Below are 25,860 nucleotides of genomic sequence, written 5' to 3'. Positions count from 1 at the left end.
TATTGTGCGAATTGCGAAATGACCAATAAGGACATGTGCATAATCTATTGTTGTACCTTTTATTATTTATTAATGTAATTTTTAACAACTTTAGGATATAAATGTAATTGGTCCACTCATTCCCAAATCTCTAATGTCAAACCAAATTTTCCAAAAAGAGCTTTTTAGGCTCAATAAGCTAATTGAAACATCTTTTTATCAAACACTCAAATTAGAGGATTGACTAGTCAAATCCTCTAATATGAGCTGAAACCTCTAAATTTTGCCCCAAACCTCTCTTTACCAAACAAGACCAATATGTGATATTAGTTGATTGAAAATTTTAAATTTGATTTATATTATAATTTATGCTTGAAAAATAAAAGTAAAGGTCCGCTTTTTTCTCTTTTCTGACCGAAATTAAGAGTTAATTTAATCAATTTTCGGCCCTTTAAATTGTTTGGTTGTTAGATTAGATTTATTTTCTGACTGTTTACATTAATCATAAAGATAATTTGTTAGAAATTAAAGATTTGGTTTTTAATTTGTTAAATAAATCTAATGATCATTACTAACAAAGATCTAAATTTTATGACGGCCAAAATCAATAGTTAATGTTTCATAATGCATATGGGGAAGTGAGAAGAGCTTTCCAAATATACATTACCACATAATAGTAATTTTAAGTAGCAGCATCGACTACTGTTATAACTTGCAACAAATGCTGATCAGGAAAGAACCAGCTCACGATCAAATAGGAGGCAGATCCAAATGTGGGGTATATTCTTTACAAACTAACCCACCTTCCCTCCTTTTACTGGCCCCACCCCCAAAAAGAAATGCATGAAAAGTAAGGAAAAGAAGACAAGAAAAGGTTGAAAAAAAAAAAGACTGCAACGGGATACAGAATTTCTTACATCCATTGAAGTCATTCCTGTTAGAGTTGGTACCTCCACCTTGCCACCAAGCATAGCCTGTAGGGGTCAATCAGTTAGAAAATATACTTTTGTATTAAAATGTTTCAAGAGTAAGTACTTGCCAATGGGTGTACATTATGTACAAACACGTTTTACAGACCAATAGACTACGTAAACAGTAACTTGAAGGAATCCAAATACAGCTTCTTTCATGATAATTTGAGGGAATGACAGTGAACTTTGAGTTAACCAGCTATATAATATGCCACAAGAATGTCCAAGGAACGAATCTCCATTTGCAGCATTGAAAACATGTGTTTTCCTTCATATGTTTGCATTACCACTCATTACCATCTATATGAGTGGTGATGGAAAGTACTGAGGACCACATAATTAAATGGATATGCTTTACTTTGGGCATTCACATGAAGCATGTCTTGTCAAATACACGATATATCTTGCTGTTTGATTAATTTATTACCCATTGCAAACAGATTGCTAATGGGAGGATTCAGAAAAATCAGCACTGATACAGCAGTACCCACTGTGGCACAGCAAAATTACATGCAAAAACAACCATATCTACTAGTAACCATAGAAAATAATGTGAGAGCATTCTGAAAATAAAAATTAAAAGAATTTAAGAGACAGCCATTCAGATGATGCGCCAAGATTTTGACAATCATAAACACGGGAATAAACCAATAATGTTCTCTACCTGTATAAAGCTTATATTAGCGTCCACATAAAGATCTGCACCATTTCTAGTAAAAATTGGATCATCAGCGACCTACATATTGGCATAAAGGGGAGAAAATGAGTGTTAAACAAGCTAAACTACAACTAACTAGACATGTATCACATCAAGGAACCATTTAGACACTCAAATCAAAGGGTTTATAGATACGCTCGGCAAGGAGCGCCAAATGTTGAACAGAGCATAATTAGAGCGTGTTTAGTTGGGCAGAAATCACTTTACACTAAAAGTTGCTTCCTGGTTTCCTTTATTTGGTTTGTAAAGTGTGGTAAACAGTTTTCCATATGCTGGAAAATAGTTCTCCCAAGGATGGAAAACATTTTCCTCTTCATAGAAAGTATGACATATTCTTTCACCAAGTTACCTTACTATTTCCCTCCTCTCCCTTCCATTTTTCTACTCTTCCAATGCTCTCTAATTTTTCATCCAAGTAACCAAACAAAGGAAAACTAATCTACATAGTGTTTTCCCCACAAAAAAAGTACTTCATGGAAATTCATTTTCCATTGAAGATATTCTCCGTCCAACAAAACAAAGCCTTAATGTATGATCCAAATCCAAAAGCACAAAGGCATTTAAGTTTTATCATTCTCTGGATGAAAAGAAACATTGCAATATATTCCTCTAAACTAAAATGGTAAACTTTGGAAATAAGGATTATTAATATTTGGGTTAGTTCCAGGTCGGGTCAAAGTCGGGTCATTCAGGTCAGGTGATCAGGTCTATCCATAACTAACAGCACAGAGTGAAATATTGGTTCTATTACAATAAGAGGCTTTTCTTCACCCTGAAGCACTCCCCCATCCCTCCCGAACCACCTAAAAAAAGGCCAAAACAAGACGAGAAAGCAAGGCAAGGTGCCATAATTGACAAACAAAAGAAAATATTCTACATCTTTTTCTCAACAATAATCCCTCCTTTCCAGATTAATAGCCACAAACCATTTGAGCACAAAATTTAGGAATGTGAGAACAAATTAGTGGGTAGGTGGAGGGCCCAATTATAGAGAGAAAAATATTGCAAAAAAGGAGTACGTGGCAAATAAATTGGGACAATCCAAAAAGGAAATGGTGGAAATTAATTAGGGACTGCGGGAGTAGGCCACAATTTTTATATAATGTTGTCCTATAATAATGGCTAATTAACTAGATTAGGGGAGTTACAATTTGACTTTTCCCATAGTACTCCTGATGATTCCCACAACCAGAAATGTTAAAAGTGTTACTCCATTGATATGGAACGTAGAATATAGGATAGTGGAGGATAATTGTGGTATCTTAACTCAATTACATAAAAAGATGACCCCAACTGAATTTTGCCTATTACAAAGGAGTATCATATATTGGCTTGAAGACAATGCACCTGCCTTTTGACAAAACTGAGAGTCTAAGACTGCTGATAAGTCAATAGTTACCTTTAATCTTATGTACACATTTCCAGATATTGCTCCAAGTCCCCCAGAATTACCAGCTTTAGGGATAGTGATAGTGTCACCAGAATCCACGCCTGGTCGATTAAACAAACCAGCCCATAAAACAGTAGTCTCAGGTATTATTAGTCAGCATGCAAACATACATAAATGCATATAAAAAGATGTGAGTGTGTATGTGAATTCCTTATTCAGTTTGTGTAACAAATGAGGCGAATTGAGCCCTAAGAGAACCTACAGACAGTTGTTAATGGAAACTTAAATGCCCAAATACTAATATGAGTTTCTTGATTGACTTGAAAGATGTAGACAACAAGTTTTGAGAAACTTGTATAAGACATTACATATCTAGCCATCTAGGTCTATCAACTAATTATGGGAACATTAACAATACTGGTATTTTCAGGCTTTTGTTAAAGAGCATCAGGTGACTAGATTCTCCCAAATATACACTACAAAATCAATAGGCACGGTTTCTAGATCACTCATCATCATCTTAATTCTTAATAAAATAAAATAAAAATAAAAAAAGAGAATCAGCCGAGTCAAAATCAACAAAATCTATCCATCATTTTCGAGCTGCAATTTTCTGAAAAGCAAGGACCAGGGACCCGAACTTTCTACATTATGTATGCTGACAAGGTGTTTCTCTATTGTGTTTGTAATGTCAAAATCAAAATGATGGTGCACAAGCAGTTCACAATACTAACCAGCCGGAATCGAAACTTTTACTTCCTTGACACCTTCAAGCACCCCAAGTCCTTTGCAGTTCCCACATTTTTCCTGCAAAATAAACATATAAGTTACTCACATCAGGTCACTGAATACTTACAAGCATATACTCGTTACAGTGTAGGACATATAAGAATTACACTACTTACAGTTATAACTCTTCCTGACCCCCTACAAGTGGTGCAGGTGGACGAAAAAGGAGGAATGGTTACCTGCTCATAAAATTTATTGTTAAAAGCAGCACTTGTTTGAAGCACTCAGCCAAAAATGGTAGTGATTATGCGAATTCATAAGGAAAATGAGGGAGGGTCATACACATGGACCTTGTTGAACTTACCCTCCCAATCCCTCCACAAGTGGGACAAGTTCTAGTCTTTGCACCAATAGGATAGCCATGCCCATCTAAATCACAAGCCACAGCATGACAAAATCAATTTTGTAAGATAAACGAACAGAATTTCCATATCAGTTAATGACATAAATAGATCTAGTCCATAGCAGTGACAGCAATTGACAGAAAGTTTCAAAATTCTTCCATGAGAAAAAGACACAGATGATGGTGCCCACTATCAAAGCCAGCTACTAAGCAAAAAAGATGCTGCTTAAAGTCAAGAAGAAGATGGATTCCTCCCTTGCAAACCTTCCTTCTACTAACACTAGGCCTCAGGTTATTGGCTTCAGAATTCAGACAAGTTCCATTTTAGCAGAGCGGAACTTATGATCTTATCCATCTAAGTGTGAGCAAGATAGCAAAGGAAAAGTGCATGAAGTGCCAAAAGAACTTCGAGGTAACTCACGGCATGAATCACAGGGGATGTATGCGTCAAAAGACACCTGCTTCGTGCAACCTTTTGCTGCCTCGGAGAATGAAAGCAAGAGCTCAACCTGAAATATTCAAAACAAAGTTAGGAGTTTCATTGTACATGACAAAGTAAATGATAATCTTGACATTTGGACCTGGATATCAGCCGCAAAATGTTCCACGTCATCTTGAAAGATCTGGAAAGAGAAATGACATGTTACTCAATCAATATTTAATAGACCTTTGAACAAGGTTTGAGCAGAGTAAGATCGTATTCCAGAAGAACCAAATGTGTCCGAAATCAGGAATCCAGACATAAAATGATAATATATGCCTAAAGAGGATATAAGATACAACCCCAATAATACCTCAGTAAATATTTTGTGAAATGAATCTGAGAAGTGAGTTCTATAAGCATCTCTGAATGCCTCAGCATCAGCATGATCATTATGTACATTATCTGAACCCCTGCCTTCTGAATCATGCCTTGCATAGCCCGAATCCATATGTAGGCTCTTAAAAGAAAAGATAAGACAATGTTTAGTCAATGATACATCTGTTACTATGATCATTACTAATGTCCGCCAAAAGTTTACATTCAGACCAGCAAGATAATGGATACAATATACTAATAAATTTTAGTTCACCATTTTACTTCATGTAAATAAGATAAAATTGATACAAACCAAGTGAGAAAGAAGACGAATACTTGCACTTGCTACTTACCATGTCATACCGTGCTCTTTTTTCAGAGTCTCCCAAAGTCTACCAGCATGCCACCAGCAGTGAAGAAGAGAGACCATTAGTTAAGAGAACTCCATACACACCAAATAAAAAAAAAAAAAAACTGAGAATAGAAACCTCATAAGCATCTCTTATCTCTTGAAACTTCCTCTTTGCAGAAGGATTGTTCTTATTCGTATCTGGGTGGTACCTCTTCGCCAACTATAGATTTTTATATGAAATCAGATCATTAAGAAAACTCAAAATTTAAGGGGAAAAAACACACGGGAAAGAGATCTAAAGGACATAGAAACAAAAAAAGGCAAGCGTAGTTAGTAATTCAAATATATTACCAATAACATGGAGCAGAAATATAAATAACGGATATGGTGAGCCATTAAGCTTATAGGTCATTGGTACATGTCAGACCTTCGAACAATTTCTTGCAATTTGATCGAAAACGGATAAATTGTGGTGGATTGAACTCGCACAAGAGGAAATAAGGGATAGGAGAAGATCAGAAATGGGGAAGGACCCAGCAGAACAGATGCAGATAGAAGGCAAATAGTTGTAATAGTGATTCTACTGATAAACCTATACTTTGCCCAGTATTTGAGAGACTGAGTACTCTCCAATTATAAATGGAATAATCACAAATTTCTGAATGCCTCTCTTTCTTCCCTTATTCTATTTATAGCCGAAATAAGCTGCTTTCTCTCTCTCCATAACTCACTCCCATGCATCACATGCCTTAACCAAGCAACCCTTTGTTGCGCCTGCTGTATGTGAAAAGTATAGTAGGGTGCTTAAGTGGATGCAGCACAAAATAACTTCCGATAATTCTCACATATAAAGGTGATCACATTTTAGGGATTTTGTATGTGGAAGCAACTAGACTCTTAGGAAAAGAAAAATATGATAGTTTAAATTGTATTTTGATGAGAAGCACCTTGGCCAATGATTTCCTCAACTCGATTGAAAGGAAAACAGAAGAGGAAAATCTAAGAATATAAACCCAATTTGATTGGAGCACCAATCAATCACAATCTAAGAGCTAGCCCCAAAGACAAACCATAAGCAAAGAATAATGAAGGCGAGAATAGCTGGAGCCTATAAGACACATGAGAACATAAAAACAGCTTCACAAAGGAAAAGTCACTATGACAATGACAAGAAATAACAATTTTAATCACGACTCTCAACTGCATGAGTTTGTATCTAAAGATAAAAGGCATTTTCAGGAAATCTAAGTACAAAATAAGAACCTACCTTAGAACTCATCTCGAACTTACATTCAAGATTAATCTATAGCTAGCGTTATAAAACGGTTACCGCCAAAAAGACACATGCCATTCCCACTAAAAACACTCCCCATTTATTGTTTTTTAAATAAAATGAACAAGAAAGGAGTCAAATCCGATCACTTTTCATGTTCCTATAATTGAGTAAAAATTTGCTTCTTTCTCTTCATTCTGCTAGTAAATAAATTCAAAAAAATATGGAGAAAACCAGAGTTATTGATCCTCATGTTCGCTTCCTTTGTCTCTCGGCATTTCTTATTTTCCCTACCAAATTTATAAGATTTATGAAGTAATTAGCAAAATCTATCCCTTGTTTTTTATCTGACTCATAACTCTAGTACATATCTCAAACACAACATGAATAGTAATGTCTCTATATTGCTAATTTAATCATCCTTAAGACATCTTCATTCTTTTTAGTGACAGCCTCTGCCCTCAAATTATTCTGTTTATTCAAATTTCAGATTAAAAAAGGGGCAAGCCAAATCTCCATCTTCTGCCAATAAAGTTTAAGTTCAAAACATTTTTGGGTCAAGAGGCTGGACGTCCAGAGACACACAACCGAGTCTCTATGGACCACTAGTCCAATTTTCTACTAATTCAGCTCTAGCTTACTGTTAAATATCACGACTAATCACGTCTAACCAAACAATTTCACAATATATGCTTCATATCAGCAAAGAAAAATATGGTTGGCGTGCTATGGTGCTAGGCCATATATCACTCTTTTACCTATCGTGTGTATCTTGTCACTAGCGCCACTTGCAGTAAAAACAGTTTCGAGAAAGCTGGACCAAATCTTTGTTAGGAAAGAGACAAACAACTGTGCGCTTGAATAATTGCACCTTACCAGAAGTCGTCAAGTACGACCAAAACATCACAACTTAAGCACATCATAATCACATTAGTTCGACTTTTTGGTTCCAAATTGATTCTAAAATGACTAAACTGTCAAAACTCCCCATTGCAACTTCAATAATACCAAAAACACGGACACTATCAATGCGATTACCAAAAACTCAGTACATGGTTTGACAAAATAGAACAAATTGCCAATGTCTAACTAGCAACCGATACAGTAACACAACATTACCTCATGGAAAGCCTTTCTAATCTCATCACGGCTGGCATTTTTCGAGACACCCAGAAGTTCATAGTAATTCCTTTCACTTGCACGCAACGACCCTGGAGGAAACATAAGCAACTTCAACAATCAGCTTCAAACTACATACATTGATATAACCCAACAATACAATATTCATTAAATTTCTGAACCTGTGGCATGAAAATAACGCTTTGATAATGGAAATGTATATACTGCTTCACCAATTGAATTCCCACTTATTCCAGCTACATATCTATAACTGTAAAATCCTAAAATCAAATAATATTACAGAATAAATCATCAATCTCACATTAACAATAAAAAAAAATATCAACCCACAAAAAAGAAGGAAAAGAAAAGATGATTTACTTCTTTTATGAGTTAATAATGAGTGTTGCATTCCTTCAACAAAATTGCAATAAGACCCACGAGACTGCACATCACCAAATTGCAATTACATGAGCATTAAATTATTTCATACAATATAATAGTTGGAAAAGAATAAACTTTAGTTAATTACTTACATAAAATATACGGGTCAGAGATTTTGACGCAAGCCCAATTAGCTTGATTTTCCTCATGGTTTCAAGCTACACTAATTGAAATGAACTACCTAAAAATTTAAGAAGAGAAAAATGGCGAGTTGACGTGGTCAAAGGAGAGAGAAACGACGAATTGCGGGTGCATAGTTGGTCTTGAAGCTTGGGAATCAAGAAATTGGAGTTGTGTGTCTCCCTCACGTTCTTTGCTCTCTGGTTTCATGGGGTTTGTCTTCTTTTTTTTTCCTTTTGCGAAATAAATCTTTTGGCCTAGGGTTTAAGCTCTAACTGTGGGCATTTGGAGTTAAACAAGAGTGGGTAAAATGGGTTGATGTAGTCCCAAGAGTATAGAATACTAGTTTTTTGATACTTTGTCATATTGTAAATTATATATTAGATGAAAAGAGACAGGTTATTAAGAGTTTGTCTCGTGAGAGACTGCCTACTTTTAAATTAAAATTAAGCAATGATAATCCTAATATTAATAAGAGAACGAGTTATTAGGCCCGGGCTATGCCCCGGGTAAGAAAAAATTTCATTTATTAATATAATACTCTATGATAATAACACTAAATACAACTTAGCCTAGTGGTTAGAACTTTAGTATATATACTTAAGGTCTCGGGATCAAACCCTATACTATGCAATTTCTTAATTTTTTATTGTATATGGATTACATGAACTAAAACTCCCTAGGGAGAGCGCCACGTGATATAGTTTCTTGTTTTCGTACGCCTTTTAATATATTTGTATAGATTTGCCCAATAGTGACTAGTTTAATCCACTTAGTAACTAGGTCTAATTTTATATTAAAACTAGTTACTAGGTCCGGACTATACCCCGGGTAAGAAAAAATTTCATTTATTGATATAATACTTTATGATAATAACACTAAATACAGGTTAGCCTAGTGGTTAAAACTTTAGTATATGTACTTGAGGTCTCGGGATCAAACCCTATACTATGCAATTTCTTAATTTTTTTATTGTACATGGATTACATGAACTAAAACTCACTAGGGAGAGCACTACGTGGCACAGTTTCTTGTTTTCGCACGCCTTTTAATATATTTGTATAGATAGATTAGACTGTCTTTTTTAATAATTTTTGTGTTATTAATGACAGCAACATTTTTGTTTAATGAGAGTATTAAAATGAAACTTGAAATCAAATTTAATACACAACACATTATTAAAGGAACAAACAGTTACACTTTATATTTATTGAAACATATAAAATAATGTGAATTACATTATACACAATTCAAACATTTTGAAAACTTCCTTATAGACCACATTGATTGTAACGGATGAATTGTCACGATCTTTATCACAGATCAAGATTTTCAAACCCTTTTTGCTTGTAACTCTTGAAATAGCTGCATACAACTATCCATGGCTGAACTCTATTTGGGGAAGATATAAGCCAACCTGCGCTACGGACTGTCCTTTGCTTCTATTGATTGTCATTGCAAAACAAACAACCAATGGGAATTCTCTTCTTTGAAATGTTATAGGGAACTTTGTTGCATCTGATGGCGTAAGGGTCATCCGCGAAATAAAAACTTTATCACCAACATTACTACAGATACAACAACTGCCTCAATAATTCGATTGCCAAGGTGCTTAACGACTAACCTAGTACCATCGCAAAGCCCAAAAGTCTGATCAATATTCTGTAGTAGCATCACCGGTGCCCCTACCTTCAAGATTATATTATGATTTGGCAAACCCCCGCACTTGATTGTATTCAAAAATTCAGTTGAGTACATCCCTTGTATTATGAAATTCCCTTCCTCCATTGAAATTGCATCTGAACTCAAGCACGTTCTTTTTCTGCACCTGGTAAGCGTGACAAAACACGAGCATTAACCATGTCATCAATTTCATTAGTTGGAGCAAGAATAACTCTTTCTTGAAAATAACTTGCTTCCTAGATGTCATCTTCTAGATTAGGATATGTGTTATCGACTATTGCAGAAATTGGGTCATCTCCTCCATATACCAATGTTTCATGAGGAATTTCTACATTGGCTTCACCATTATTCGGTTCACCAACTTTGCCATCTCTGTTGTTCAGAATCCACTCATATAACTCCCCAATTTCTTCCAGATTTGACTTACCGAATCCTAATTTGAGACGCATGTTTTGCATCAATATATCTAAGCACACGACAAAGTCCGACAAAAAAGAACTATTAATTGTTGAAAAGACAATATCTTGTCTGCTACCTTTGGGAACAACAAGCAATATTTGTCTTAAGTCACCAGCGAACACAACCACCTTACCACCAAATGGGATATGACGATTTGCTGGATTTATTGATTGCATAACATCCTTTAAGCTTATATCAAGAGCTTTAAAGCAATATTTATGCATCATGGGAGCTTTATCCCAAATGATAAGCTTTGTCTTCATAAGTAGTCTTGTCAAGTCCGACACAAGCTTAATGCCATGACATGTTGAGTTCTCATCGACATTTAGCGGTAGACCAAATCTAGAATGCGCAATTCTCCCACGTGGAAACAACAAAGAGACAATTCCACTTGATGCAACTGGCAAAACAATTTCCCCTTTACGCCTTAATGTTGCACATAATAATCTCCACAAATACGTTTTCCCATTCCTCCATAACCATATACAAAGAATACACATCCTTTACCGCACAATACAACATACATGATTTCATTATAAATTCCATGTTGCTAATCAGTCAGTCCAGCATAAAGATCTTGAAACTCCTTTCGTAATATGGCTCTCGATCATACGAAACTCATCCATAATGAGCTTATTTGACCATCTGATACAACTAGAGATGGCAGTGGTAATGGACCCTACTCGAATATGTGGATCCAAATCCATTTTTCACAGATCTGGGTCCTCAAATTTTAGACCCTATGGATCCGGGTAGGATCTGGACCGGGGTCCTAATTTATTACCCGGATCCAGATCTGTTTACCCGTTTGTATAATATTATTATTATTTAATATTGAAATGGAGAGATTATATAATATGTAAGATATTAATGATCAAAATTAAAGTCATACCTTGAAATTGTGTGTAAAACTACGGAGTATATCTCTATCCTATAATAAAAATAAAGATAAGAATAAAATTGTCAAACACTTACTTTCCCTCTTGAACGTTATATTTTATAACGTTTTATAAACTCTACTTAACTACAACTACAAACTCTACTGAAACCTCTATCTTGCCAAACACTCTTATAATTTAAGATAGACCTAGTCAAAACTCTAAACTGTACTTGAAACTCTACATCCAAACATACCCATAATACTCAATAACAAGATGCTACACCCGGGTGTACAACTCTTTTGTACGCCCAATTTGCTTCTTTTTTTTTTTAATAAATATATCTTTGGAAGAAAAAAAAATACCATAAAACTCGAGTTATGGAAGTTACAAATAGTAGTGACTAGCAGTATGCTATTTTTATTGATATTTTTTTTAAAAAAATATGGAACCTTTGCTACAAAAGTTCATTATATATAGCAAACTCGTTGTTCATCATATATAATATTAAAGCAAGAAAAAATTGTCCTACGTGGCAAGACCTCAACCTTCCTCTATTCTCCTTCACCCTCAACTTTTCGACCTAATGCTTGCTTATGCCACGTGGCATTGCTAAAAATAATTTTAACAATAATCAATTAATTCCTCCGATTGTGTAACAATGAAGGAAATAATATCAACTACAATAACTAAAGGAATCAATCAACCAATTATCAATTAAGGAAACAAATCAAATATTATCTTTTTTTTTAAAACGAAAATCATATATTATCTTAGCGGTCATTCTTATTATTTTCACAAAAACCAGTTATGGAATTATTTTCAAGCTAAATACCAATTTAGAGGAGAGAGAAAATATACAATGAAAAAGATGAATTGATATAACAACTTTAAGTTTTTCACTAATACAAGATACTCAAAAAGTCAAAATATGAAATTTCAAATATAAAACAAATATTAGCTAAGTACAAGCCAATGGGGTATAACAACTTTAAGTTTTTCATCACACCTATCAAACTTATATAATATAATTAATTTAAAAATTACCTAATTTCAAGCCAATGGGTACATTGGTCTAATAAGTTTTTTTTTAATATTATTCACTTTTGGTAATGAATACCACACCATTATCATGAGATGCTAGCCCCTTCAAGAAAATATGCAAATGTAATAATAATAGTAATGCAAGTTTATTTTATTACCAAACAAGAAATAAAAATAATTTTGTTGAAAAAAATATAATACACACCATGATTATGACTAGAGATTACATATAACAAAAACAATAACAACTCAAATATTCAATTTTTAGTCCCAAAGTGGTTTAGGTAAGCTAATATGATAATCATAAAAAAATCATATCCATGACCAATACATACTAAAAGTATTTTTTTTAAAAAAAAAAAAGTTAAAGTGAGAGAGGTAAAATAAGAGTTCATCTATATATATGTTCAAGAAATTGAATTAGGTAAAAAAATATAAAAACCAATATATAAGCATCTGTCTACTTTAACTAATTTTGACATAACTATGATAATATAAGTTTGGAAAATTTAGATAAGATTAAACAAATTTAGATATAATAATTAAGTGTTTTTCAGACAACTTAAGGGAGAATTAAGAAAATGTCAGACAAGATAAGTTGTTTAAAGATAAAAATGGATATTCTTCTACTACTAAAAAGTTAAGGTCAAGAGTACATTAAAACATTAATCTATGGCAATTCTCTCTCCAATTTATTGGATATATATTAATATATTATTCTATTATTGCGACTAAGAAGGTTGACAACCTTAGGCTTAGGGACTAGGGTCACTCAAATATTTTCCCACATTCTTACATTCAAATGAAACAAACGATATAAGTACATACACTTATGAACTTACGCTTGATACTAATATCATTTTTAAAGAAAATTCACACACTTTGAATTTGGCCCATTCTATAAAAATTATAAAATAAAAGAGTAGGAGAGAGAGTGAAAACATGACACATGTGCTTAAATTATAAAATAAAGCTTTCTTTAATTTTTATAATAGTTTGCGAATTATTTTGCAAGTTTTATGAAATATCCCAAAAAGAAATATGTTGCGTGTATTAAGAAACTAAGAATAGTAATTATTTTTCTTCAATATAATCCAATATTCTTTAACTAATTATTCTTGCAAAAAAAAAAACTAATATAACTGTTCATAAATTTAACATCCTAAACTCAAATTATATATGAAAGTATGAGTGAATCATGAAGTAGTTGACATTATAGGATATCAATAATTATTTCTTATATGCATGATTAAATATAGTTTCCTTGCTAAAATAGATATTTCTCACTTATTCATCATTAAAGTTAAGCAGCGCCATGATTTTCTTATATAATTAATATTGTATAATACTCATTCAGTTAGATGAAATGGGGAATGATGTAAGATAAAAAAAAAAACATCAAAATTGTTGTCATTTTAGGGAACTACAAGTAAAATAATTATCTTATAATTTTATATAAAAGTAATGTTACAATTTTTAAACCATAAATCGTGTGGACGATATTAGACTGGAAAGAGAGATATCTAATGAGCATTGCGACACTAATTTAGAAGGTGAATCAACAAGATGAGTTAATTGTCAAGCTTATATGTAAAAAAAAAGGGGGATTTATAAGTATTCAAGTTTAATTGGTTTATAATAGAGTGAAACTGTTTTGAAAAGATCAAATAAAGTTATTGAATTGGAAAAGTTGTTAATTTATTTAACTTTGTTTTGGTTTTTTTTTTCTTTGATGTAGAAGATAATATTGAAATGTACATCTTATAAAGAACCTATAAAACACACATATATTATACAAGTAGTGCGTATTTATATTTGTTTACATTTTCTAAATTAGTCTTAATGAATATTAAAACTTTAGTTCGCTTAATATATTCGAAAATTGGTTTTAGGAAGAAATTAATGAATAAGGGTTAATTGTGGACCATTGAAGTCACTTGAGGTAGTCTTTGGGAGGTGAAAAGTAAATTGAGAAACCCTGTATTATACTCATTCCGTCAGATGGAATGGGAAATAAGGTATGATACAATATATCATCGAAATTGTGATCATTTCAAGTAGCAACGGGGAATAAGGTATTTAGGAAAAAAGTAGAGTGGGGAAACCCTGTATGATACTCATTCCACCAGATGAAATGGGGAATAAAGTATGATACAATATATCATCGAAATTGTGGTCATTTTAGGTAGCAACGTGGAATAAGGTATTTATACCCCGTATGGTACTCATTCCGTCAGATGGAACAAATTTCCTCTGAGGTTTCAAAAAAGGCAATTTTAGTTGGTCGTGTGTCAAAAGTCAAGGACAATCCCTATCGCATGGTGGGTTTGTATCTCCCGAGACCAGTTCTCAGTCATGGCCAATTTTATGTAGCCATTTCTCAGTCATTGGTAAAAATTGCCTAATAGTACTCCTATATCAGAAAGATAATGGGAAGTCTAATACTTTAAGGCCATTTCGAGGAAAAAATGAAGATGTAATGTAGAGAGAGTTTCTGAGACGATTGACCCCCCCGGTTACTGGGATGAAAACCAAGTTCGTGCAAATTTTCTCCCTGTTGAGGCGGTTGAGATCCTTAACCTTTACCATCTCAACCCTTAGATGATGGCTTTCTATGGGGCTACACCAAAATTGGTATGTTCTACTAAATAAGACCATCACTTTATTAATTTTTTTAAGAATTCCCATACAGTTGTTGGCGATTCTATTGTATCGGAAGTGTGGAAGAAAATCTGGAATTCCAATCTTCCTCCTAAGGTGTTGTTGGCTTTACTTATGATGATATAATTGCTTCTGACTATATTATACTTCCTTCGTTCTTTTTCTACTGCAGCAATTGGGTTTTCACGCTTGCCAATGCTCAATTTTTACTATTAATATCTTTATTTACTATTTAGTAAAATTATACACATTTGATATTTTGAAAGTATATATCAAGACGAATCTAACAATACCCCACATGACTATATTTGTCTTTACATAAAAATAACAATATATATATAAAGGGTATGATAGTGAATGAATAGTGTAAAAATCTCATTGTTATATTAGACTACGAACGGATGAAGTAGCTTCTTAAAACATTTTGTTTTGCTCTAAAAAGAAGTCTTCCAAAACATATGAATATCATGTATCTGTTAAACAACTTTATAATTAATATAAATGTGTATTTCTCTTAAACACAAAGTTTTTGATCAAGTAGACGTAAATAATCGTTTATATGTTTTCAATGTAGCGGATATATAAACATTTTTATTGTATTAAAGTTCTCGTGCATTATGCACGGGTCCAAAACCTAGTCATAGTAAAGTAATCTATACTAATATATTAAAAGGCGTGCGTAAGGAAGGAACGGTGCCACGTGGCACTCTCCCTAAGGGAGTTTAACTCCATGTAATTCACACACAATAAAAAAAAGTTAGAAATTGCATAGTATAGGGTTTGATCAGGGACCTCAAGAACATATTTTAAAGTCTTAACCACTAGACCAAATAACATTTAGTGTTATCATCTTAAAGTATAATATTAATAATTGAAAATTTTCCTTACCCGGGGCATAACCCGGGCCTAATAACTAGTTATTTATTATATCAAACTCCATTGTTTATTATAACAAACTTATCGTTCATTAGAGCAAACAAATTGTTCATTATATTAAACTCATTTTCATCATAGTATATGTATTGTACTTCCTGAAAATATTCTTGTTCATTATAGTAAACTCGTTGTTCAACTTTGCTCATTATATTAAACATAAGTTCATTATTGGGAAATTCATTGTTCATTATAGCAAACTCGATGCTCATTATAGTAAACCTGATGTTCACCGTTGTTCAACTATAGCAAACTCGTTGGTTATTATATTAAAACAGAAGTTAATTGTAGCAAATTCATTGTTCATTATTGTGAACTCATTGTAGTTGTTGAAAATACTTCGTTGTTCATCATAGCAGACTTGTTGTCCATTAATTATTTTTAGCCTAATTATTAGTTGAGAACGTATTGTGTCGGACTCGTCCGACCATAATCTTGGTCGGACGACTTTCAGGTGGTTCCAATTTTTTTTCAGGTAGTCTTCATTTTTTTTCAGGTGGTTCCAATTTTTTTTCAGGTAGTCTTCATTTTGTTTTCAGTTAGTCTTCTTTGTTTTTCAGTGGGTTTTTGTGCTTCAGTTAGACTTACTTGGGTTTCAGTTGGTCTTTATTCCTTTTCAGGTAGTCTACATTTTTCTTCAGGTAGTCTTCATTTTGTTTCAGTTAGTCCATTATTTCTTTCAGTTGGCCCATTATTTCTTTCAGTTGGTCCAACTGAAAGAAAAGAAAGTCTAACTGAAAGAAAAGAAAGTCCAACTGAAAGAAAAGAAAGTCCAACTGAAAGAAAAGAAAGTCCAACTGAAAGAAAACAAAGTCCAACTGAAAAGAAAACAAAACACTAACCTCTACTTTAATTTTTCAGGTTAGAGATGATGGACTTCTACAGGATATTGTGCCATCCCAAATGCGAAATGATCAACCAACTAAAGCAGAGTAGGAAATCTGGATTACTACATATATTTCTACATATATATTCTATATTCAGATGATTATAATGTGGATTTTTATTACATAGTAGTACTAGTATATCCTTTCATTTACGCCGACACCTGTTACGGTGGCTGCGCGCCTCCGGTTGCCGCGCTGAGGACGGTGTCGCCGACGAACTCCGACGACGAGGATATTCTAGAAGAGGACGAGATGTCGATAATGAAAGGATAATGATGGATATAAATAATGATGTGTCAAACAGAGTATACGAACTGGAGATGAGCAGTATCAGATACTTTGTATTAGCTTTGTGAAAAACTTGAAGTGGCAGGCCGTCCGACCAATTCTTAATGTCAGACGGTCTGACACAATACTTTCACTTATTAATTTCTTGTTTGAATTCTTTTGTTTTGCTTCAAGGTTTTGTTGTTTGCAATGTCCAAAATTTATTTTATTTTATTGTGGGCTGATTTGTAAGCTAGCATCAACTGTTTTTGTAGGTGAGTTGTATTTTTTAAACTTCTTGATTCCCCAAATTGGTTCGGGATATTTGGTTTTGTTGTTGCTTAATATTTATAGGGTAAAAATATTATAGATTTGGGATAGAAAAACCCTTTTGTTGATGATTAATATTTGTTCTCTGCTATTAATTTATCCAAAAAACTAATATGAACCCGGTGCACACTAATTAGTGTGCACCCGATCCATATCACGTGAGTTTATGATAGTGTATTTTGATATGATATAGTGTATGTTAAAATGATATAGTGTATGTTACAGTGATATAGTGTATGTTAAAATGATATAGTGTATGTTACAGTGATATAGTGTATGTTAAAGTGATATAGTGTATGTTAAAGTGAAGTGTATGTTAAAGTGATATAGTGTATGTTAAAGTGATATAGTGTGTGTTAAAGTGATATAGTGTATGTTAAAGTGATATAGGGTGTGTTAAAGTGATATAGTGTGTGTTAAAATGATATAGTGTATGTTACAATGATATAGTGTATGTTAAAGTGATATAGGGTGTGTTAAAGTGATATAGTGTATGTTAAAATGATATAGTGTATGCTAAAGTGATATAACGAGTCACGTGCCTGGGCCTGGTCCACACTATTTTTAGTGTGAACCGGGTCCACGCAAGTCGGATTGTTAATTTATTATTGGTTGGATTTTTTTTTTTTTGGGATCCAATATACAAGTTAATGATGTCGGAGGAAATATCCCATTTACTATTAAGAAAGGAAGGACATTATGTATTTATTATGAATTATTATTCTTCTCCGATATAATAATAATCTTTCCCTTTGAAAATTCGTGTGTTGACTTTATATTTGTGTATTACAAGTTGTTAACATGAATATATATGGGCAGCAAATCAGCATACAGAGAATATTATTATAAAGTCATACTTTTCAATTTTCCATGGCTATATAATTTCAAGTTTCAATTTTGCACCCTCCCTTCATATATAAAAGCTCTCCTTACTTTTATTTTCTGTTATCTTCAATTCTCTACCTACAAGCCTCCCTTAATGTGATCATATCTATCAAAACCATTATTATTATTATTATTATTATTATTATTATTATTATTATTATTATTATTATTATTACATATCTCATTTAATTAGTGCTGCATTTAATTTTGTAACAAAAAAGACAAATAGAATGGAGACGAACATTGTTGAAATTCCATCACCTTTTCAGTGCGTCTTTAACACTGTGTTTGGATGGAATGGAGTGGAAGGAAAGGGAGGGAAGGGGGAGTGAGGGATGCACTTTACTTAATTTGGATAGGAATTTATGGAGGTAAGGGAAATGGAAGGAAGGGACTAGGATGGATTTTGCCAACTCTTTTGCTTCCCATTTCCCATTTTTCCCATTTTTCCCATTTTCCATTGAATCCACCCTTGGGAAGCTTATGAATTTGCTTTAATACAAGTTCTCTACTCCATGACTTTCTCTCTCCTCTCTCACTGTTAATTCACCTTTTCTCTCTATTCTACTTATCCGCCTTCAATGGCTCAATGCTCAGACTATCGTATCTATCAAAACCATTATTATTATTATTATTATTATTATTATTATTATTATTATTATTATTATTATTATTATTATTATTATTATTATTATTATTATTATTACATATCTCATTTAGTTAGTGCTGCATTTAATTTTGTAACAAATAAAGACAAATAGAATGGAGACGAACATTGTTGAAATTCCATCACCTTTTCAGTGCGTCTTTAAGTGTGTTGGATGGAATGAAGTGGAAGGAAAGGGAGGGAAGGGGGAGTGAGGGATGCACTTTCCTTTATTTGGATAGGAATTTATGGAGGTAAGGGAAATAGAAGGAAGGGACTAGGATGGATTTTTCCAACTCTTTTTCTTAATAAACAAATCCTTTCAGAACTGGAAAGATTTGGAGAGAAATTTTGAATCTAACCTTGGAAAGCTTATGAATTTGCTTTAATACAAAATCTCTACTCCATGACTTTCTCTCTCCTCTCTCAGTGTTAATTCACCTTTCTCTCTCTTCTACTTATCCGCCTTCAATGGCTTAATGCTCAGACTAGCGCCGGTGACGGAGCCGCCGTTGATGTTGCCATAGTCGTCGATGCCACTGTTGCTTTCTTATTTCTCAAGGCTGAGTTTGTGCATTGGTAAAATTTTAAAATTTGTTCCCATTTTTCAGAAAATTTGATTTTTTTTTCTGCTTTCTTTTTAAACATAAATTTTTAGAAATTTTTTTCTGGTAATTAGAATTGGATGGAGTTTAATTTGAATTTTTCAAAGACATTTTTTATTAAATTTCTTCTCTTGACATTTTTGGTTGCTTTTTTTGCTCTCCTTGCCCTCACCTTCCATTCTATCCAAACAAGGGTATTTAAAATGTTTCCACCTCCCCTCCCTTCACCTCTCTTTCCTTCCTTAACGTGTATCCAAACGCAATATCCAGTGACCATTCCCATTTCAACTGGGATTACATATGATATAGATTCTATTCAGCAATGGCTCCAAAGACACCACTTGTCCAGTTACCAAACAACCCCTTATTGACCCTTCATTATTATTGTTTGATGATGACGGTAATCGTAGCTTGATGCTGATTACCTCTATCCACACTATCCACCGCGTGATCCAATGATGGTGCACCCCCACCTAAGTAGCACTGATACGGATACGGGGACGGAAAACGACAAAATTAAAATTTCAAAAAACACTGATACGGCTTGGATTCGGCAAAAAAATTACCTTAAATATTTAATAGACATAATATCCATTTAATTTCTGTAAAAAATAATAAATGCATTAAATGACATATATAGACTATAGTAGTACATGTAAAATATATAAAGTAATAAATTTTAAAAAAGTTTTGTAAAAAGAAGTTATTAAAGAAAGTCTTCTGTCCAACACCCAAAAGATAATTAGAATAAAAGACTCAAAATAGTAAAAAAAAAAAAAAGAATAGTTAGGTAAAGGTTATTGTATTTTATTGGCGGGTTATGTTTCATTAAAAAAAAGAAAAAAAGAATCAGACCATCCAGGCCTCCACTAATTCATTCAGTTTTGAATTAAAATATTCCCTTTCAAAACCCTCCATTTCAGTCTACTTTTATAGTTTAAATAATATAAAATAATCACATCCTGACCCCACTACTCTATTAAAAAATCTGACCTACCTCCCTAGTCATTTAATTATGAAAAACAGTTATACTCCTCTCAACACAAAAAAAAGAAAAACAATTGTCGTGATTCGTATCTCCGTGAGTCTCTTCCCCTTTTCTCTCTCCTTCTCAGTTTCCATTTCCGGCCAAAAACTTGAAGAAATCCGGCCATGACAATGAATTGTGGCTTAAAAGTAACCCTTTCTATCTCGAAGGCAGAAATTTCTGTTTTGGAACCATTCACAAGCACAGAACTATAAATCAAGGACACAACTCATAATGCTACATGACTTGTCATCTAATCCATAATAGTGAAGTCAGTTTCTAATAAAATCCCATTCGAGTTTTGAACATTGCAAAATCTCATTTTTTTCGTTAACGTCGTCTTTCTCCCCTTTGAATCAGTAATGGAAGAAGAACATATTAGTAGAGACTGTGAAACTTTTAATTAGTGAACTTTTCTTGAAACAACCCTATTTACAACTTACGATGATATTTTTGTTTTCTACTTTCTTTTAGATTGTCAAACATATATCAGTTACTACTTTTATGCTATAGTGAAAAGTTTTTGCATTTTTTTCAAAAACATTTCATAATTTCTATTCTAAGATGTAATGACAAATTACTTTCCCACAACAAAATGCATTTTAAAAAATTACAGGCCCGTTTATGAGATTTTAGAGCCTAAGGGCGAACCTATATTAGGGCCCTAATTAGGTCCAAGTTAATGTTTGATTTTTGGTCCAGACCGAAAAATAAATAGTTATTTGGTCCGCATTTTTTGAAATGTTGATTTTCAGCCCAAATCGCGAATAATTTTCTTTTTTGTATTTAACTAGTATAAACTCGAGGTAATTGATCATAAAACAATATATCTATGTTTTAAAGTGCACTTATATATGTAATCCATTTCGATTAACTCTTATTATATTAGAATTGGTTATTTGTACGATTCTGTATATGGTGTTTTTGTTGAACCTTTTACTTGTACTGATAGTTACTATCTTACTGATCTTGTTATTTGGTTTTGCAAGAGATTGTTGGAGTGCTGCTGCCATTAATAATTTACATTATTATGGTCATCTGATTGAGAAGAAGCTAGATCTCTCCTATGAAACGCTGCTATATCACAACGATCATAGGAATTCCCCCTAGCTTGGTGAACATGGAGAGTTCACTTTCCAATTTTGCATGAAGAATGGGGTTTATCGTCCTAGAATGGAGGAAGATCCTTTCCCGTCGTACGGCGATATGGTTCCACTCTCGGGTTATATTAAACTTTACCCGATGAGTGAAGAGTTCTTGGTTAGGACGACAGCACAACAACCCGTTCTTATCTCAATCTTTGTGGGTACAAAGTTTGATGAATACAGTGGGGTGAGTAAATTAATAGACATGGAGCTCGGGTATAATATCTTGCCTATAATATGCTGTGATCATATATGTTATGTTATCTTATCATTGTTATCTTGCCTTTAATATGTTGTGTCATCTTATCCTTGTTATCCTGCCTATAATACAAATTCCTAGGAAATACATTATAGGTGTTGTGTTTGGTTGGAGGGAAATGGGAGAAGCATAGGAAATACAAATTCCAAGGGAAATAGAATTTCCCATGAAACATGGGAAATCACTCACCAAGCCCCCCCTTGGTGAGTAATTTCCTAGGAAATACAATTTCCTATGGTGGTAACCAAACAGTTTTGTCTAATTCCTAGGAAATTAACAAGGGAAAGAATTTCCCATAAAATGTAAATTCCCATGGGAAATTACTTCCCATGTGAACCAAACGACGCCTATGTTGTGAATCCGTAATCATATGCTATTTTATCTTATCCTTGTTATCTTGGTGATTATATCTTGTTATTTTTTTAATTAGGGATATTATTAACATATTATTAGAGTATATCTTTGATTCATTAGGTGTATATACAGTTGTCTAGACTTTTCTTTAGGGATTCCTTTCTTTGTAATTCATGTATTTATTAAATAGTAGCAAAATGAGAGGAAGAGACATCGAGTGACTCTGAAAGTTAGTTACAAAAATCTAAACAAGCCGCCCATGTATTTCACTTGACTCACTAATACATACATTATGATGGCAGGGAATATTCATGGGTGATAAAGGATCAAAGAGTGATTATCAGATTTATCACTTGATGAATTGTATTGGTTATTCAGATGATTATTTCTTGCTTCACAACACCTGGGGTAAGAATTGGGGAGAAGAGGGGACCATGAGGATAAGTAGGGTGTCGGACTCGGATGAATGTGGTCTAAATGGCATGTACCAACATTGCCATATCCCCTACATGGAAAACCATTTAACCGAATTCAATGACTTATTGGTAAGTATTTTTTATTTTGTAATTCTATTCATTAAATCATTATATTTTATAACTTTAATATATGTTCTTATTATTTTCTTGATTATATGTATTTAGATTTGGTTAGGCATGGAATTTTCACAATTTCATCTAGGATGTTTTTGCCCTACCAATTTTACATACTTGATGGACCATCAAGATCGTTTTCCTGAAAAATATTTGAGGTATCTTCAATGACAACAACAAAAATTTTAAGTGCAAAAAAATCACAATAGTACCTTTTATTTACTAATATACTCCTCTGTTTTTTTTATCTTTCTCACTTTCCGTATTAGTGTGTTTTTTTAACCTCCTCTCTTTGAATCTATCTATTTAAGATAATGAAATCTTCCAATAATACCCTCATCTATTCACTGATATTTACATCTAATACCTAACCAAAATAATAAATAATCTCTAGTGGTCCTCAATTCTCCCATTAGATTCCACCCCATCTCTCTCCTTTCTCAGTCATTCTAAATCCTTCTCCAACCACCCATTAAATCTCATATTATGAGGGTTCATATGAGTCATCTCCAACCACCCATTAAATCCCATTCAATGAACTGTTCATACTCCCAACGTCTCTCTCATATAATTCACTCACTCTCTCTATCTCTCCCTCATATAGTTCACTCTCTATCTCTCTCCTATAATTCATTATCTCTCAGAACCCTAAATCTAAAATCTAAGACTCTGTTCTTCATCTTTTCTCTCTCACACACAAAATTTCTCGCAAATCACGTTCTTGCATAATCAAACACCTAAATTTTCTCTTAAAGGTCTTTGTGAATTATGTGGGTATTTTTATGGGCTTGCGAATTTTAAAGATCTTTGCAAGTTGTGTGGGTAATTTTTTGGTTTAATTTTGCAAATTTTAAAGATATTTCGAATTGTGTGGGTAATTTTCTGGTTTTGCGAATCTTAAAGATCTTTGCGAATTGTGTGGGTAATTTTCTGGGTTTTCGATTTTTAAAAATCTTTGCCAATTGTTTGGGTAATTTTCTGGTTTTGTGAATTTTAAAGATATTTGCGAATTGTGTGGATAATTTTCTTGGTTTGCGAATTTCAAAGATCATGTCTGAAAAGGCAATTTTAGAGATTTCTGAGGAATCTTAGAGTGTTCCAAAGTATGTGAGTCCTCAAAGACCGTGCGATGATGAAGAAGTTGAGAGAGCCCTCAAAGTCCTTCAAACGAGGTTTTCAACAGTGAAGAAGAACTAATGGTTCCAGACACTCCTGACAGAGAAGTCTCCAGATCTGAGGTGGAAGTTGATGAATTTCCATTACCGTCGCCGGAGGAAATTTACAACAATTTGAAAATATATTTTTCGGCCGTGAAACTAAAGCATTGTCAATCTTCGAGGGAGTTTCCTTAACTTTTTTTTTTCGTGTTTCTATGTTTTGTCAATTAATTTATGTGATGATTGAATGTGGTTAGGATTATCCTGTTTTTTTTCTTTGTCTAATTTTTTTTGCTGCTGCTGAAATTATTTTTTTGCTGTTGCTGAAATTTTGGACCAAACAACTGTATATTTTTCGGTCTGGACCAAAAAATCAAACATTTAAAATCCTGGATCTAATTAGGGCCATAATAAGCAGGTTCGCCCTTATGCTCCAAAATCTCAGAAACGGGGTTGCTTGTTAGAATGGGGTAAAATAAAATCTATTTCTTCTTTAATACTTGTATTATTTTGTGTGATTTTTTTTAGTAACTGTTTTTAATTCATAAAATTAGGAGAGTTACAAATAAAAAAAAGTGGTGGTGGTGTTGTTTTTGGGATGGATGATGTTTATGTTTATAATGATTATTCTTTCTTTTTTCCGTTTTATGAAGGAAAAATAATTCGAAGATTGGAAAAACTAATCATAAGCGTCAAGCTACTTGATTCTTTCCCTGTCTACCGTAATAAAAGAGTTAGTATAAAATTTATCTCACATTTTATTTTTTAATCTTTTTTATTTAATGATTATTGGGATCATATAAGAAGTATTTCTACCTATATGTGCATGTGTATTTACCCACTTTGGGACAGCATGTTCCTATGACTGTAGACTGGAGGAAATTTCGTTCACCTCCAACTTGTATGCAAAAGCCAAGACTTGGTGGTATTAAGACAACATTTTGCCAATTATTCTTAAATTGATTGTTTTTTTATAGGAAGGAAGTATACATATATATATATAGGTTTAAGTTCATATGAGAACCACCTTTATGGTGAGAACCGTGAGAACCACTCATTTTTCCTCATTTTACGAAGATTTTGATCATTTCATAATATTTTTGCTCATTTTTTGTTTCACTTATTTTTATGGTTTTGCTCATTTAATAGTTTTATGCTCATCTATCAACGTTTTTGCACATTTAAGTGATTTTCACGGTTCTCACCATAAGAGGGTTCTCATTGGAACCCAACCCTATATATATATATATATATATATATATATATATATATATGAATAATCCAAAATAACAATGGCGACTAAACCTAATATTTAATTAGTTATACATAAAAGGTTCATAACAAAGATTTTCAATTTGATTATTATAAAACATATAAGAAACAGTGTACCTAGATTTAATTGTGGTCTAGCTTGATGGAGAACTTTTTTTTTACTCTGAGCGACAGTTTGTTGTATCTGCACTTCGTTCTAGATTCTTCTAAATGAAGTAGGTTTTTGTTTCCAGCTTCATTAACTCAAAGTAAATAACACGATGTGAAGTTAATATATAATAGTTTTTTTGCACTATAGATATTTTCATATGTACACATATAACGTAAACATACCAAGATTACGCTTTTGATTCAATATAAGCCTTCTTTTTTGTCGTGCGGTTCAAAATTAACATCTGAACATAATAAATTATATTTGTTAAAATATTTATTTATTATTTCAAATAATAGTTCGAGTGTGGAATAAACTGCATATGTAGAG

The 25,860-nt window shown here is 33.0% G+C and overlaps 2 protein-coding genes across 5 annotated transcripts in view; both read right to left on the bottom strand.

The window, feature by feature from the left end:
- Positions 1-8,605, bottom strand: part of LOC104885077 (chaperone protein dnaJ 1, mitochondrial) — a 15,900-nt gene extending 7,295 nt beyond the window's left edge. For 2 of the 4 annotated variants that reach the window (XR_007272952.2, XR_007272953.2), the window contains exons 1-15: positions 8,270-8,605; positions 8,115-8,178; positions 7,916-8,014; positions 7,734-7,825; positions 5,478-5,561; positions 5,343-5,381; positions 4,985-5,131; positions 4,772-4,813; positions 4,612-4,699; positions 4,152-4,216; positions 3,964-4,026; positions 3,793-3,865; positions 3,068-3,159; positions 1,615-1,686; positions 897-953 (exon numbers count right to left, since the gene is read on the bottom strand). Coding sequence is in view for 2 of the 4 variants with exons in the window: in XM_010669783.4 (XP_010668085.1) it covers positions 897-953; positions 1,615-1,686; positions 3,068-3,159; positions 3,793-3,865; positions 3,964-4,026; positions 4,152-4,216; positions 4,612-4,699; positions 4,772-4,813; positions 4,985-5,131; positions 5,343-5,381; positions 5,478-5,561; positions 7,734-7,825; positions 7,916-8,014; positions 8,115-8,178; positions 8,270-8,326 (1,134 nt within the window). In the remaining 2 variants the exon portion in view is untranslated. The remainder of the gene's footprint in view (positions 1-896; positions 954-1,614; positions 1,687-3,067; positions 3,160-3,792; positions 3,866-3,963; positions 4,027-4,151; positions 4,217-4,611; positions 4,700-4,771; positions 4,814-4,984; positions 5,132-5,342; positions 5,382-5,477; positions 5,562-7,733; positions 7,826-7,915; positions 8,015-8,114; positions 8,179-8,269) is intronic. The other 2 variants (XM_010669783.4, XM_010669781.4) reach the window with 2 other exon arrangements.
- Positions 8,606-10,216: 1,611 nt separating this feature from the next.
- On the bottom strand, positions 10,217-10,939 carry LOC104885078 (uncharacterized). The gene has a single exon (XM_010669784.1). It carries the CDS (start codon positions 10,937-10,939, stop codon positions 10,217-10,219), a length of 723 nt encoding a protein of 240 aa, XP_010668086.1.
- Positions 10,940-25,860: the final 14,921 nt, after the last annotated feature.

The sequence above is a fragment of the Beta vulgaris genome, chromosome 1, assembly GCF_026745355.1.
Source record: "Beta vulgaris subsp. vulgaris cultivar EL10 chromosome 1, EL10.2, whole genome shotgun sequence".
Taxonomy (NCBI): domain Eukaryota; kingdom Viridiplantae; phylum Streptophyta; class Magnoliopsida; order Caryophyllales; family Amaranthaceae; genus Beta; species Beta vulgaris.
The sequence above is the reverse complement of the archived record's forward strand: the minus strand, read 5'-3'. Positions and strand labels throughout refer to the sequence as shown.

What these genes read in the sequence shown, in the direction of transcription:
- LOC104885078 (XM_010669784.1), bottom strand. Translation starts at nt 10,939, where the DNA reads ATGTGTATTCTTTGTATATGGTTATGGAGGAATGGGAAAACGTATTTG.